The 14,709-nt window shown below is 49.3% G+C and overlaps 1 protein-coding gene across 1 annotated transcript in view; it reads right to left on the reverse strand.

Moving 5' to 3' along the window:
* The window catches only part of LOC135568896 (dual specificity mitogen-activated protein kinase kinase 5-like), a 49,593-nt gene that overhangs the window by 15,206 nt on the left and 19,678 nt on the right, over positions 1-14,709 (reverse strand). Inside the window, exons 4-6 of the mRNA XM_065015682.1 lie at positions 3,964-4,003; positions 2,689-2,757; positions 1,798-1,879 (exon numbers count right to left, since the gene is read on the reverse strand). Of these exons, the coding sequence (XP_064871754.1) occupies positions 1,798-1,879; positions 2,689-2,757; positions 3,964-4,003 (191 nt within the window). The remainder of the gene's footprint in view (positions 1-1,797; positions 1,880-2,688; positions 2,758-3,963; positions 4,004-14,709) is intronic.

A 14,709-nucleotide genomic window follows, 5' to 3' on the forward strand; every position in this document is an offset into this window, starting at 1 on the left:
TTCCAGCTTTCATAGAGCTCTGGATGGGAGTGGAGTCAAGGCCTCTGCTAACCCCAGCCTCAACGCTAACCCTAAACCTCAGCCTCAACGCTAACCCTAAACCTCAGCACTAACCCTAACCTAACACCAACCCAACCCCAGCCTCAGCACTAACCCCTAACCCCAGCCTCAACGCTAACCCAAACCTCAGCACTAACCTAAGCCTAACCCCAACGCTAACACCAACCCCAGCCTCAGCACTAACCCTAACCCCAATGCTAACACCAACCCCAGCCTCAACGCTAACCCTAAACCTCAGCCTCAACGCTAACCCTAAACCTCAGCCTCAACACTAACCCTAAACCTCAGCCTCAACACTAACCCTAAACCTCAGCACTAACCCTAACCCCAACGCTAACACCAACCCCAGCCTCAGCACTAACCCTAACCCCAATGCTAACACCAACCCCAGCCTCAACGCTAACCCTAAACCTCAGCCTCAACGCTAACCCTAAACCTCAGCCTCAACACTAACCCTAAACCTCAGCACTAACCCTAACCCCAACGCTAACACCAACCCCAGACTCAACGCTAACACCAGCCCCAACACTAACCCCAGCCTCAACACTAACCCTAACCCCAGCCTCAGCACTAACCCTAAACCTCAGCACTAACCCTAACACCAACCCCAGCCTCAGCACTAACACCAGCCCCAACACTAACCCTAACCCCAGCCTCAACACTAACCCTAAAACCCAGCACTAGCACCAACCCCAGCACCAACCCCAGCCTCAGCACCAACCCCAGCCTCAGCACCAACCCCAGCACCAACCCCAGCCTCAGCACCAACCCCAGCCTCAGCACCAACCCCAGCCTCAGCACCAACCCCAGCCTCAGCACCAACCCCACCAACCCCAGCACCAACCCCAGCCTCAACACCAACCCCAGCCTCAACACCAACCCCAGCCTCAGCCTCAACACCAACCCCAGCCTCAGCACCAACCCCAGCCTCAACACCAACCCCAGCCTCACCACCAACCCCAGCCTCAGCACCAACCCCAGCCTCAGCACCAACCCCAGCCTCAGCACCAACCCCAGCCTCAGCACCAACCCCAGCCTCAGCACCAACCCCAGCCTCAGCACCAATCCCAGCACCAACCCCAGCCTCAACACCAACCCCAGCCTCAACACCAACCCCAGCCTCAACACCGCCTCAACACCAACCCCAGCCTCAACACCAACCCCAGCCTCAGCACCAACCCCAGCCTCAGCACCAACCCCAGCCTCAACACCAACCCCAGCCTCAGCACCAACCCCAGCCTCAACACCAACCCCAGCCTCAACACCAACCCCAGCCTCAACACCAACCCCAGCCTCAGCACCAACCCCAGCCTCAGCACCAACCCCAGCCTCAGCACCAACCCCAGCCTCAGCACCAACCCCAGCCTCAGCACCAACCCCAGCCTCAGCACCAACCCCAGCCTCAACACCAACCCCAGCCTCAACACCAACCCCAGCCTCAACACCAACCCCAGCCTCAACACCAACCCCAGCCTCAACACCAACCCCAGCCTCAACACCAACCCCAGCCTCAACACCAATCCCAGCCTCAACACCAACCCCAGCCTCAACACCAACCCCAGCCTCAACACCAACCCCAGCCTCAACACCAATCCCAGCCTCAACACCAACCCCAGCCTCAACACCAACCCCAGCCTCAACACCAACCCCAGCCTCAACACCAACCCCAGCCTCAACACCAACCCCAGCCTCAACACCAACCCCAGCCTCAACACCAACCCCAGCCTCAACACTCACCGTCCATATACTCTGTGCATATGGAGATCCTGTTCTCCACAAAGAAGGCACTGTAGAAGGTTATGATGTAGGAGGAATCACACTGCAAAAAAAGAAGACAATTAACACAGTTCATCCACTCATTAATTAACATTGATGCATGTTGCAGTATTTATTGTTGAACTGTTTAGTTAGCCCATTTCACAGTCTACCTCAGAAGAACAGGAGAGATCTGGGGTAAATTATTGAGAGGGCTTATCAGCAATCACGTGTTCCTGCCTCGTGCGTATTTCGCCAATCCCTGGCTTGTCACGCAGGAGGAGAGGAGACCCATTCAAGGTGCTCCATGAACTAGTCTAATGTAACAGAGTAGACTAAACACTGCAGGTCTGATAAGAGAGGCTTCAGCTGGGGGACAGATCTGACGACATGATTTGGGCCAGTTGGGGGAGAGATCTGACTACATGATTTGGGCCAGTTGGGGGAGAGATCTGACTACATGATTTGGGCCAGTTGGGGGAGAGATCTGACTACATGATTTGGGCCAGTTAGGGGAGAGATCTGACTACATGATTTGGTCCAGTTGGGGGAGAGATCTGACTACATGATTTGGGCCAGTTGGGGGAGAGATCTGACTACATGATTTGGGCCAGCTGGGGGAGAGATCTGACTACATGATTTGGGCCAGCTGGGGGAGAGATCTGACTACATGATTTGGGCCAGTTGGGGGAGAGATCTGACTACATGATTTGGGCCAGTTGGGGGAGAGATCTGACTACATGATTTGGGCCAGTTGGGGGAGAGATCTGACTACATGATTTGGGCCAGTTGGGGGAGAGATCTGACTACATGATTTGGGCCAGTTGGGGGAGAGATCTGAGTAGTTTGGGGCTCTAGAGAATAGAAGCTGACCTTGTAGAGGATCTCCAACTCAGACATGATCTGTTTCTGTAGCTCCACTGTGATATCCAGAGGAATGACCTGTAAAGTCCCAAGCACAGCCCAAATGAGAGACCAGAGTAACATGCACAGGTTAAATATGCAAGCACGCACACACTGCTAAAGCCCTTCAAAAACACACACAGAAACAGTTAAAGCAATGTACATTATTATTACAATGGAACTATGGGTCAAAATACTGCTGGCACTGGTGGTAACACATGACCTAGAAACCTTGTAGAGAAACTCATGATTCTTTCATGCCAAACTATCTGGATAGTGTGGATACCACACGGTAAATGGGCACTACCAGGGGTGTGAATTCTGATCTGGCTGCACTGAGCTTAGCTAATAGCTACAACAGTGGCACGCTAGCACTAGCAAAAGATTAGCTAAACTTGATTACAGGTTAGAGAGAGAGAAGGGAGTAGCTACATGTTAACATCATTGATTACATTGAGAGAGAGAAGGGAGTTACATGTTAACATCATTGATTACAGGTTAGAGAGAGAGAAGGGAGTAGCTACATGTTAACATCATTGATTACAGGTTAGAGAGAGAGAAGGGAGTAGCTACATGTTAACATCATTGATTACAGGTTAGAGAGAGAGAAGGGAGTAGCTACATGTTAACATCATTGATTACAGGTTAGAGAGAGAGAGAAGGGAGTAGATACATGTTAACATCATTGATTACAGGTTAGAGAGAGAGAAGGGAGTAGCTACATGTTAACATCATTGATTACAGGTTAGAGAGAGAGAGAAGGGAGTAGCTACATGTTAACATCATTGATTACAGGTTAGAGAGAGAGAGAAGGGAGTAGCTACATGTTAACATCATTGATTACAGGTTAGAGAGAGAGAGAGAAGGGAGTAGATACATGTTAACATCATTGATTACAGGTTAGAGAGAGAGAGAAGGGAGTTACGAGGGTCAAGGAGGTACCCATTACATCTACCTTCCATTCCACTCCAATAGATTAGATTACTGGTAGAATTACAGAGCATGAGAACAAAGTGGATGAATGAACCAATGAGAGAGAGGGGGGGGAGGGATCACAGAGGTTGAGAAGCATAGAAAATGAAAGAGGGAGGGGGAAAGGACAGAGGTAGAGAAGCATAGAAAATGAAAGAGGGAGGGGGAAAGGACCGAGGTAGAGATACAGAAGAAGACTAGTGTTGTTGAACGTGATTTGGTAAAAGGAGAGGTGCCCGGGAAAGACTACAGCAGTACAGCTGTTGATCTCACCTTCACCGCCAACACTCTGTTGCCGAGAAGATGGTACGCTCTGTGGGAGAGAAAGAGAGGACACATTAACATAGCCCAACGAAGAGTAAGCCAGAGCTTCAGAAAAGCCCCTACTAAACTATTTCACACATTAAAACACCCCTGTTACTGTTCATTCATCCGGGCCTCTGAAGTCATGTGAATGAAAATATGTTGAATGGAAAAGGACTTGGGAGAACATCACTACATTCAGAATGGACATACAGTATTTTATTTATTTATTTATTTTACCTTTATTTAACTAGGCAAGTCAGTTAAGAACAAATTCTTATTTTCAATGACGGCCCAGTGGGTTAACTGCCAGTTCAGGGGCAGAACGACAGATTTGTACCTTGTCAGCTCGGGGATTCGAACTTGCAACCTTTCTGGTACTAGTCCAACGCTCTAACCACTAGGCTACACTGCCGCCCCCAGTAGAGGTCCAGACTAAACATGCTTATTCAAATCAGCCACTATTTTCCTCGTTGGTGAGTTATAACATGAAGGGTGTTGTCATAAAGGAAACCGTAGAAACCAAATGAGCATGACAACATGTCTCTTAGTCTAACAGCATTTCCATCATTAAAAAGGTCAGAGGTCAAAACAATAGCCTTCATGACACATGTCCATTGAGCCCAGTCAGTCCTGTATGGTCACAGTCCTCCAGACAGGTTTCAGGTGGCAGGTAAACCAAACAGCCGAGGAGCGCCGGCTGGCCTAGACGACCTTGATGATTTAATTATGAAACTCCTTAATGCCCACCGGCGGGTTTAGTTACCGGCCAAGAGGGTCGGTTTACCAAAAGCGCCAATGTCTCAACATCCAATCCTCTTGTCCCCGTAGAACAGCTGCCGGGGGCGAGGGCCACAGGGAGGGCGTACGTCACCAGCCCAGTTCACCAGTTTGTTTACGACAGCCAGGTATACTGGATACCTCCCGAGGTTTCACCTGTCAACAGGGTAGGCCGGCGTGTATGAGCTCAGACCAGGGTGTGTGATTAATGCGTGGTAGATAGGAGGATCGTGTTGCACCTCTAAACTGGCCCTTTAATTAATAACACCTCTTAGTGTCTGGTCTGGGTCGTCTGACCCTCCAGTCAGGACAAACAGACCATCCCTCGTAGGCCGGGAGCTGGACACACCGACATACTGTTTCTACTTAGATACTTCATGACAATGGCGTTTTTAACTTGGTTTTAGCTTTACATGTAACGACTTTGTATCATAAGGTTTACTATAAGCATTCATGTCAGGTAATGGGGTCCTAATTACAGCCGAGTGTTAAATGCATGAAGGCATGATAATGCCTGGAACACAGGTCCTTCGTAGGAACGGCTACCACTCATCCCACCCCTGATAATGCCTGGAACACAGGTCCTTCGTAGGACTTCCCACTCCTCCCACCCCTGATAATGCCTGGAACACAGGTCCTTCGTAGGAACGGCTACCACTCCTCCCACCCCTGATAATGCCTGGAACACAGGTCCTTCGTAGGAATGTCTACCACTCCTCCCACCCCTGATAATGCCTGGAACACAGGTCCTTCGTAGGAACGGCTACCACTCCTCCCACCCCTGATAATGCCTGGAACACAGGTCCTTCGTAGGAACGGCTACCACTCCTCCCACCCCTGATAATGCCTGGAACACAGGTCCTTCGTAGGAACGGCTACCACTCCTCCCACCCCTGGATGTTACCTAGAGAACTCTCCTTTCGGTCTGTAAAAGGCCTCGGTGTATTTTTTTTTAACCTTTATTTTACTAGGCAAGTCAGTTAAGAACAAATCCTTATTTTCAATGACGGCCTAGGAACAGTGGGTTTACTGCCTGTTCAGCTCGGGGATTCGAACTTGCAACCTTTCGGTTCCTAGTCCAACGCTCTAACCACTAGGCTACTCTGCCGCCCCAGGGTAGCCTAGTGGTTACTTTCACCTTTTAGTTTTGATGTGTTACTCCTCCTTTAAGCTACAATCAATATCAATTAAGCACGACTACTGGTTCTTAATTAAGACAAGAGGAAGACGTTAATTGAGACCGGAGCGAGGAGCCAGAGATGTTAAATAGTGATTGGACTGATTCTGTGTGTAGCCAACGAACAGAGCAAATAATCATTATTTTATCATGCTGAACATGTTCAGGTTCACAGAAAAAAAACCTGCTGACTCAGTCAGGAAGATGTTTCTTTACCATGTCGTGATTAGTAACTGTTTTGGAGGATAACCTCTTTTCTCACGTCTGCACCATTCTGTCACTAATGAACCGGGAAACTAGGGGACAAGCAGATGAACCACAACAACAGTCGTTGTGAAGGTACAAGATCACATTTAAATCTAACAGGTGAGCTAACAGACCCCTCAGGATGAGTGTGTCACTTATACCAGGCATTTTGGTAGCCTGATGTTCTTCCTCTACTCCCCAACAGAGTGATGACACGACGACAGTACAACCTCACTGTTAGAGCGGGTGAGTAGTCTAACTCCAGTCTCTATCCTCCATGCAGCCTGTAATGTAATGGGCCCAGTAGATCCACTGTCCTTGACCCCCCTCAGGGCCAACCCTCCACCAGTGAGTTACAGTGACAGGCCTGGTGACTAGAGGACCTGGGAGCAAGGTTACCCAGCCGCCCGTCCCCACCCCCTCTTCCCCCCCGTCCTGACCCCAGTAAACGTGCCCCATTGCCTGGATCTTATTTACACTCCAGCCCCTGGTGTAATAAAAGCTCCACCATGCAGTATTCATGGGCCTGGCTGGCTCTCTAAAGCGGCCCCCGGGCGGGTGGGCGGTCAGGGCTGGAACGGTTGGTTTACAGTGCCACAGGGGTGGCAGGCAAGGCGACCTCTCTTCCAGCCAGACACCCTCACCTGAGACGGCCCGACCAGAACGACTGCCAAACAGAGACCGACCTACCTAAGTTCAGAGAGCACATGGCTCTGCAGATGAAGAGGCTAGCCGGTACGACCACACCACTACAAACTCACAAAGATGAGGACATTACACAGACCCACAACTATGATTATAAACAGAGGTTATATCTCCATGGTTATCAGTGGTGTCAGTTTCCCAGTCATCCGAGACAACTAAAACCAGAGGTGACGGAGGGAAGGAAGGAAAAGCAGAGACAGAGGTGACGGAGGGAAGGAAGGAAAAGCAGAGACAGAGGTGACGGAGGGAAGGAAAAGCAGAGACAGAGGTGACGGAGGGAAGGAAAAGCAGAGACAGAGGTGACGGAGGGAAGGAAAAGCAGAGACAGAGGTGACGGAGGGAAGGAAAAGCAGAGACAGAGGTGACGGAAGGAAGGAAAAGCAGAGACAGAGGTGACGGAGGGAAGGAAAAGCAGAGACAGAGGAGACGGAGGGAAGGAAGGAAAAGCAGAGACAGAGGTGATGGAGGGAAGGAAGGAAAAGCAGAGACAGAGGTGATGGAGGGAAGGAAAAGCAGAGACAGAGGTGACGGAGGGAAGGAAGGAAAAGCAGAGACAGAGGTGATGGAGGGAAGGAAAAGCAGAGACAGAGGTGATGGAGGGAAGGAAGGAAAAGCAGAGACAGAGGTGATGGAGGGAAGGAAGGAAAAGCAGAGACAGAGGTGATGGAGGGAAGGAAGGAAAAGCAGAGACAGAGGTGACGGAGGGAAGGAAAAGCAGAGACAGAGGTGACGGAGGGAAGGAAGGAAAAGCAGAGACAGAGGTGATGGAGGGAAGGAAAAGCAGAGACAGAGGTGATGGAGGGAAGGAAAAGCAGAGACAGAGGTGACGGAGGGAAGGAAGGAAAAGCAGAGACAGAGGTGACGGAGGGAAGGAAAAGCAGAGACAGAGGTGACGGAGGGAAGGAAGGAAAAGCAGAGACAGAGGTGATGGAGGGAAGGAAGGAAAAGCAGAGACAGAGGTGACGGAGGGAAGGAAGGAAAAGCAGAGACAGAGGTGATGGAGGGAAGGAAGGAAAAGCAGAGACAGAGGTGACGGAGGGAAGGAAGGAAAAGCAGAGACAGAGGTGATGGAGGGAAGGAAGGAAAAGCAGAGACAGAGGTGACGGAGGGAAGGAAGGAAAAGCAGAGACAGAGGTGACGGAGGGAAGGAAGGAAAAGCAGAGACAGAGGTGACGGAGGGAAGGAAGGAAAAGCAGAGACAGAGGTGACGGAGGGAAGGAAAAAAGCAGAGACAGAGGTGATGGAGGGAAGGAAAAGCAGAGACAGAGGTGATGGAGGGAAGGAAAAGCAGAGACAGAGGTGATGGAGGGAAGGAAAAGCAGAGACAGAGGTGATGGAGGGAAGGAAGGAAAAGCAGAGACAGAGGTGACGGAGGGAAGGAAGGAAAAGCAGAGACAGAGGTGACGGAGGGAAGGAAAAGCAGAGACAGAGGTGACGGAGGGAAGGAAGGAAAAGCAGAGACAGAGGTGATGGAGGGAAGGAAGGAAAAGCAGAGACAGAGGTGATGGAGGGAAGGAAAAGCAGAGACAGAGGAGACGGAGGGAAGGAAAAGCAGAGACAGAGGTGACGGAGGGAAGGAAGGAAAAGCAGAGACAGAGGTGACGGAGGGAAGGAAGGAAAAGCAGAGACAGAGGTGATGGAGGGAAGGAAAAGCAGAGACAGAGGTGACGGAAGGAAGGAAGGAAAAGCAGAGACAGAGGTGACGGAGGGAAAGAAAAGCAGAGACAGAGGTGACGGAAGGAAGGAAGGAAAAGCAGAGACAGAGGTGATGGAGGGAAGGAAAAGCAGAGACAGAGGTGATGGAGGGAAGGAAGGAAAAGCAGAGACAGAGGAAAGGAAGGAAAAGCAGAGACAGAGGTGATGGAGGGAAGGAAAAGCAGAGACAGAGGAGACGGAGGGAGGGAAGGAAAAGCAGAGACAGAGGTGACGGAGGGAAGGAAGGAAAAGCAGAGACAGAGGTGACGGAGGGAAGGAAGGAAAAGCAGAGACAGAGGTGATGGAGGGAAGGAAAAGCAGAGACAGAGGTGATGGAGGGAAGGAAGGAAAAGCAGAGACAGAGGTGATGGAGGGAAGGAAAAGCAGAGACAGAGGTGACGGAGGGAAGGAAGGAAAAGCAGAGACAGAGGTGATGGAGGGAAGGAAAAGCAGAGACAGAGGTGATGGAGGGAAGGAAAAGCAGAGACAGAGGTGACGGAGGGAAGGAAGGAAAAGCAGAGACAGAGGTGATGGAGGGAAGGAAAAGCAGAGACAGAGGTGATGGAGGGAAGGAAGGAAAAGCAGAGACAGAGGTGATGGAGGAAGGAAGGAAAAGCAGAGACAGAGGTGATGGAGGGAAGGAAGGAAAAGCAGAGACAGAGGTGACGGAGGGAAGGAAGGAAAAGCAGAGACAGAGGTGATGGAGGGAAGGAAGGGAAAGCAGAGACAGAGGTGACGGAGGGAAGGAAAAGCAGAGACAGAGGTGATGGAGGGAAGGAAGGAAAAGCAGAGACAGAGGTGATGGAGGGAAGGAAGGAAAAGCAGAGACAGATGTGATGGAGGGAAGGAAGGAAAAGCAGAGACAGAGGTGACGGAGGGAAGGAAAAGCAGAGACAGAGGTGATGGAGGGGAAGGAAAAGCAGAGACAGAGGTGATGGAGGGAAGGAAGGAAAAGCAGAGACAGATGTGATGGAGGGAAGGAAGGAAAAGCAGAGACAGAGGTGATGGAGGGAAGGAAGGAAAAGCAGAGACAGAGGTGATGGAGGGAAGGAAAAGCAGAGACAGAGGTGATGGAGGGAAGGAAAAGCAGAGACAGAGGTGATGGAGGGAAGGAAAAGCAGAGACAGAGGTGATGGAGGGAAGGAAGGAAAAGCAGAGACAGAGGTGATGGAGGGAAGGAAGGAAAAGCAGAGACAGAGGTGATGGAGGGAAGGAAGGAAAAGCAGAGACAGAGGTGATGGAGGGAAGGAAGGAAAAGCAGAGACAGAGGTGACGGAGGGAAGGAAGGAAAAGCAGAGACAGAGGGAAGGAAGGAAAAGCAGAGACAGAGGTGATGGAGGGAAGGAAGGAAAAGCAGAGACAGAGGTGATGGAGGGAAGGAAAAGCAGAGACAGAGGTGATGGAGGGAAGGAAGGAAAAGCAGAGACAGAGGTGACGGAGGGAAGGAAAAGCAGAGACAGAGGTGACGGAGGGAAGGAAAAGCAGAGACAGAGGTGACGGAGGGAAGGAAAAGCAGAGACAGAGGTGACGGAGGGAAGGAAGGAAAAGCAGAGACAGAGGTGACGGAGGGAAGGAAGGAAAAGCAGAGACAGAGGTGATGGAGGGAAGGAAGGAAAAGCAGAGACAGAGGTGATGGAGGGAAGGAAAAGCAGAGACAGAGGTGATGGAGGGAAGGAAAAGCAGAGACAGAGGTGACGGAGGGAAGGAAGGAAAAGCAGAGACAGAGGTGATGGAGGGAAGGAAAAGCAGAGACAGAGGTGATGGAGGGAAGGAAAAGCAGAGACAGAGGTGATGGAGGGAAGGAAAAGCAGAGACAGAGGTGACGGAGGGAAGGAAAAGCAGAGACAGAGGTGATGGAGGGAAGGAAAAGCAGAGACAGAGGTGATGGAGGGAGGGAAGGAAAAGCAGAGACAGAGGTGACGGAGGGAAGGAAGGAAAAGCAGAGACAGAGGTGACGGAGGGAAGGAAGAGAAAGGAAACAGAGGTTTAAATAAAGAGCTTAAATAAACCTTGCCGTGTTCAGGTGCTAAACAGACCAGGCACTTCAACCCTACTTTATGGCCTGCAGCTTAAGATACAGTAACCAACTAACAAATGAACAGGCAGAAATGTTCCTCCTCCCCACATCTAAATCAATAGCAGAGATCAATAAGAAAACAGCTAGGCTGGGGGACTTTGGGAAGGGCCACGCCGGTGTCTAAGTGGATGGAACTGCATGTAAATGTGCTTGTTGTAATTGCGCAGGTCCATCAGGCACGGAATGGCCAACTGTCCCTACACTAGTTATTTATAACCTCGTAGGACAGGCTGAACCTCAGAGACGGAGCGGAGAAAGTAATACAACAACAAGGGACAACATTGATGGATCACCGGGTCAGAGACACAGAGGAGAGCCAAGGTGTCAGCAACATCCAATTGAGTGTAAATGGCCGTGGGTCATAAACAGGGTTAAGGGTTAAAAGGTGCAGAGCCTTAAGTGGATCTATTCACACTAGATAAGCTTAATATAAACCAGGCCAATAGGGAGACAGAGGAGAGGTAATGACCTTCTTCAGAGGAGACCATGATCACATTACAACATTTACTTTCAAATGAGGAGACTGGGTGGGGCCTTTTATTTATTTCACCCTTATTTTACCAGCTAAGTTGACTGAGAACACGTTCTCATTTACAGCAATGACCTGAGGAATAGTTACAGGGGAGAGGAGGGGGGATGAATGAGCCAATTGGAAGCTGGGGATGATTCGGTGGACAATTTAGCCTCCACAGTCTGGAGGCAGTAAGTATGTATAAGGCTGTGTGTGTGTGTGTGTGTGTGTGTGTGTGTGTGTGTGTGTGTGTGTGTGTGTGTATGTATAATATGTATGTCATTGGGTTATCAACACTTCATACTCTGACATATAATAGCAGCAGTACAAAACACAAAGCCCAACAGAGAAACCCACCAAATTATTTTTAAAGAAAGCAATTTACAGTAATACTCCAGGTGCCTGACTCTGTGGGGGAAAAGCCTCTGTGCATGTTTGACGGTCAAAGTGGTTTGTGTTTTACATGAACCAAAAGTGTTTAGGGTAGAGGTGACATAGGACACAACAGATTTTACAGGCCCTATTTCCCCTTAGGGCAGCGCCCTGTGTTCCTACAGATATCCACACACGCTGGGGCCCCTTGCTGTCCTCAGTCTGGGAGCAGGAACAACTAGGTTCTCTCTCCATCTGCTGTGTACAACACATTAACATCTGAAGGCACTGGTCTGGGATTCACATGCAGAACAGACAGACAGATGGACAGACAGACAGATGGACAGACAGACAGATGGACAGACAGACAGATGGACAGACAGACAGACAGACAGACAGACAGACAGACAGACAGACAGACAGACAGACAGACAGACAGACAGACAGACAGACAGACAGACAGACAGACAGACGGATGGCCAGACAGACGGACAGATGCAGGATCAACAGACAGACAGATGGACAGAGAGGAGATGCAGGATCAACAGACAGACAGATGGACAGAGAGGAGATGCAGCATCAACAGACAGACAGATGGACAGACAGACAGACAGATGGACAGAGAGGAGATGCAGGATCAACAGACAGACAGATGGACAGAGAGGAGATGCAGGATCAACAGACAGACAGATGGACAGAGAGGAGATGCAGGATCAACAGACAGACAGATGGACAGAGAGGAGATGCAGCATCAACAGACAGACAGATGGACAGAGAGGAGATGCAGGATCAACAGACCGACAGATGGACAGAGAGGAGATGCAGGATCAACAGACAGACAGATGGACAGACAGAGAGGAGATGCAGGATCAACAGACAGACAGATAGACAGAGAGGAGATGCAGGATCAACAGACAGACAGATGGACAGAGAGGAGATGCAGGATCAACAGACAGACAGATGGACAGACAGAGAGGAGATGCAGGATCAACAGACAGACAGATAGACAGAGAGGAGATGCAGGATCAACAGACACAGTGTGAATGGAAGAAAACAAACACACTGACAGACAAGACAATGAAACCTCAGCATCTACAGATGTAGGCTCTTCATTTGATCAGCCTGTTTCAGGACACATTTCCTGCAGTGCAGCATATTTAAAACTTGTATTATATTTTGAGGTTTAAAAAGGCTTCTGAAGTTTGTAATTTTCACTTCGAAATTTCAGACTTGATTTTTTTCCTTTATGAAAAAATATATCAACCCCCTGGAACAATGTTGATACATTATAACCTACATAATAATTAATATTTGCAGTTGGATTATTTTCCTGCTGTAGCAAACTGGCTCAAATTAAGATCCTTCATCTGTAGCAGTCAGTAAGTCTGGTCGTGCACCAAAACACAATGTCTGACTGACAGACAGGTTATTAAACCCTAAACCCTGTGAGAAGAGGAGAGATACCAAGCCTGTGTGTGTGTGTGTGTGTGTGTGTGTGTGTGTGTGTGTGTGTGTGTGTGTGTGTGTGTCTTGGTCAGTGGTGATAATGTGACAATGACACCAGAGGGCAGAGAGAGATGCCAGAGTGATTCCTATAGGCCATCCGCTCCCCAGCCTCCACCTGGAGGTCCTCTGATCTCCCCACTGAACCTCATTAAGCAGCTGATTGGATAAGCTCAGCCACACTGTCCTTGTCTTTCAAGAAACAGCAGGAGGACAACAGGATCCTGAACAACAACTAGACGAGTCAGGAACTAAGCCTACTGTACTTCAGCCAATCAAGTGATTTAGATGCCAAGTAATACCCTGGAGGTCAGGTGTAAAATGTAGTCTAGTGTCTGAGGTGATCATTACACAGTGTGGGTTAAAGATGGCAGACAACGTAGTCTAGTGTCTGAGGTGATCATTACACAGTGTGGGTTAAAGATGGCAGACAACGTAGTCTAGTGTCTGAGGTGATCATACACAGTGTCTTAAAGAGGTGATCATTACACAGTGTGGGTTAAAGATGGCAGACAAACGTAGTCTAGTGTCTGAGGTGATCATTACACAGTGTGGGTTAAAGATGGCAGACAACGTAGTCTAGTGTCTGAGGTGATCATTACACAGTGTGGGTTAAAGATGGCAGACAACGTAGTCTAGTGTCTGAGGTGATCATTACACAGTGTGGGTTAAAGATGGCAGACAACGTAGTCTAGTGTCTGAGGTGATCATTACACAGTGTGGGTTAAAGATGGCAGGTAGTTAAAGATCATTACACAGTGTGGGTTAAAGATGGCAGACAACGTAGTCTAGTGTCTGAGGTGATCATTACACAGTGTGGGTTAAAGATGGCAGACAACGTAGTCTAGTGTCTGAGGTGATCATTACACAGTGTGGGTTAAAGATGGCAGACAACGTAGTCTAGTGTCTGAGGTGATCATTACACAGTGTGGGTTAAAGATGGCAGACAACGTAGTCTAGTGTCTGAGGTGATCATTACACAGTGTGGGTTAAAGATGGCAGACAACGTAGTCTAGTGTCTGAGGTGATCATTACACAGTGTGGGTTAAAGATGGCAGTGTCTAGGGTTAAACAGTGTGGGTTAAAGTTGGCAGACAACGTAGTCTAGTGTCTGAGGTGATCATTACACAGTGTGGGTTAAAGATGGCAGACAACGTAGTCTAGTGTCTGAGGTGATCATTACACAGTGTGGGTTAAAGTTGGCAGACAACGTAGTCTAGTGTCTGAGGTGATCATTACACAGTGTGGGTTAAAGATGGCAGACAACGTAGTCTAGTGTCTGAGGTGATCATTACACAGTGTGGGTTAAAGATGGCAGGGTTAGTGTCTGAGGTGATCATTACACAGTGTGGGTTAAAGATGGCAGACAACGTAGTCTAGTGTCTGAGGTGATCATTACACAGTGCGGGTTAAAGTTGGCAGACAACGTAGTCTAGTGTCTGAGGTGATCATTACACAGTGTGGGTTAAAGTTGGCAGACAACGTCTAACTGTTGCTGAGGATGTGTCAGTCTTCGACCAGGTTCATCTGTGGCTGAGCTACCGAACATTGTTTGGTGTAAGGCTACTGCATATATTACACATGTACAGCCTGATAGGAACCAACTCCATCTATGTACACAGTCAGGTTTAATGTACAGCCTGATAGGAA

The sequence above is a fragment of the Oncorhynchus nerka genome, unplaced genomic scaffold (genome assembly GCF_034236695.1).
Source record: "Oncorhynchus nerka isolate Pitt River unplaced genomic scaffold, Oner_Uvic_2.0 unplaced_scaffold_1357, whole genome shotgun sequence".
NCBI classification, from domain to species: domain Eukaryota; kingdom Metazoa; phylum Chordata; class Actinopteri; order Salmoniformes; family Salmonidae; genus Oncorhynchus; species Oncorhynchus nerka.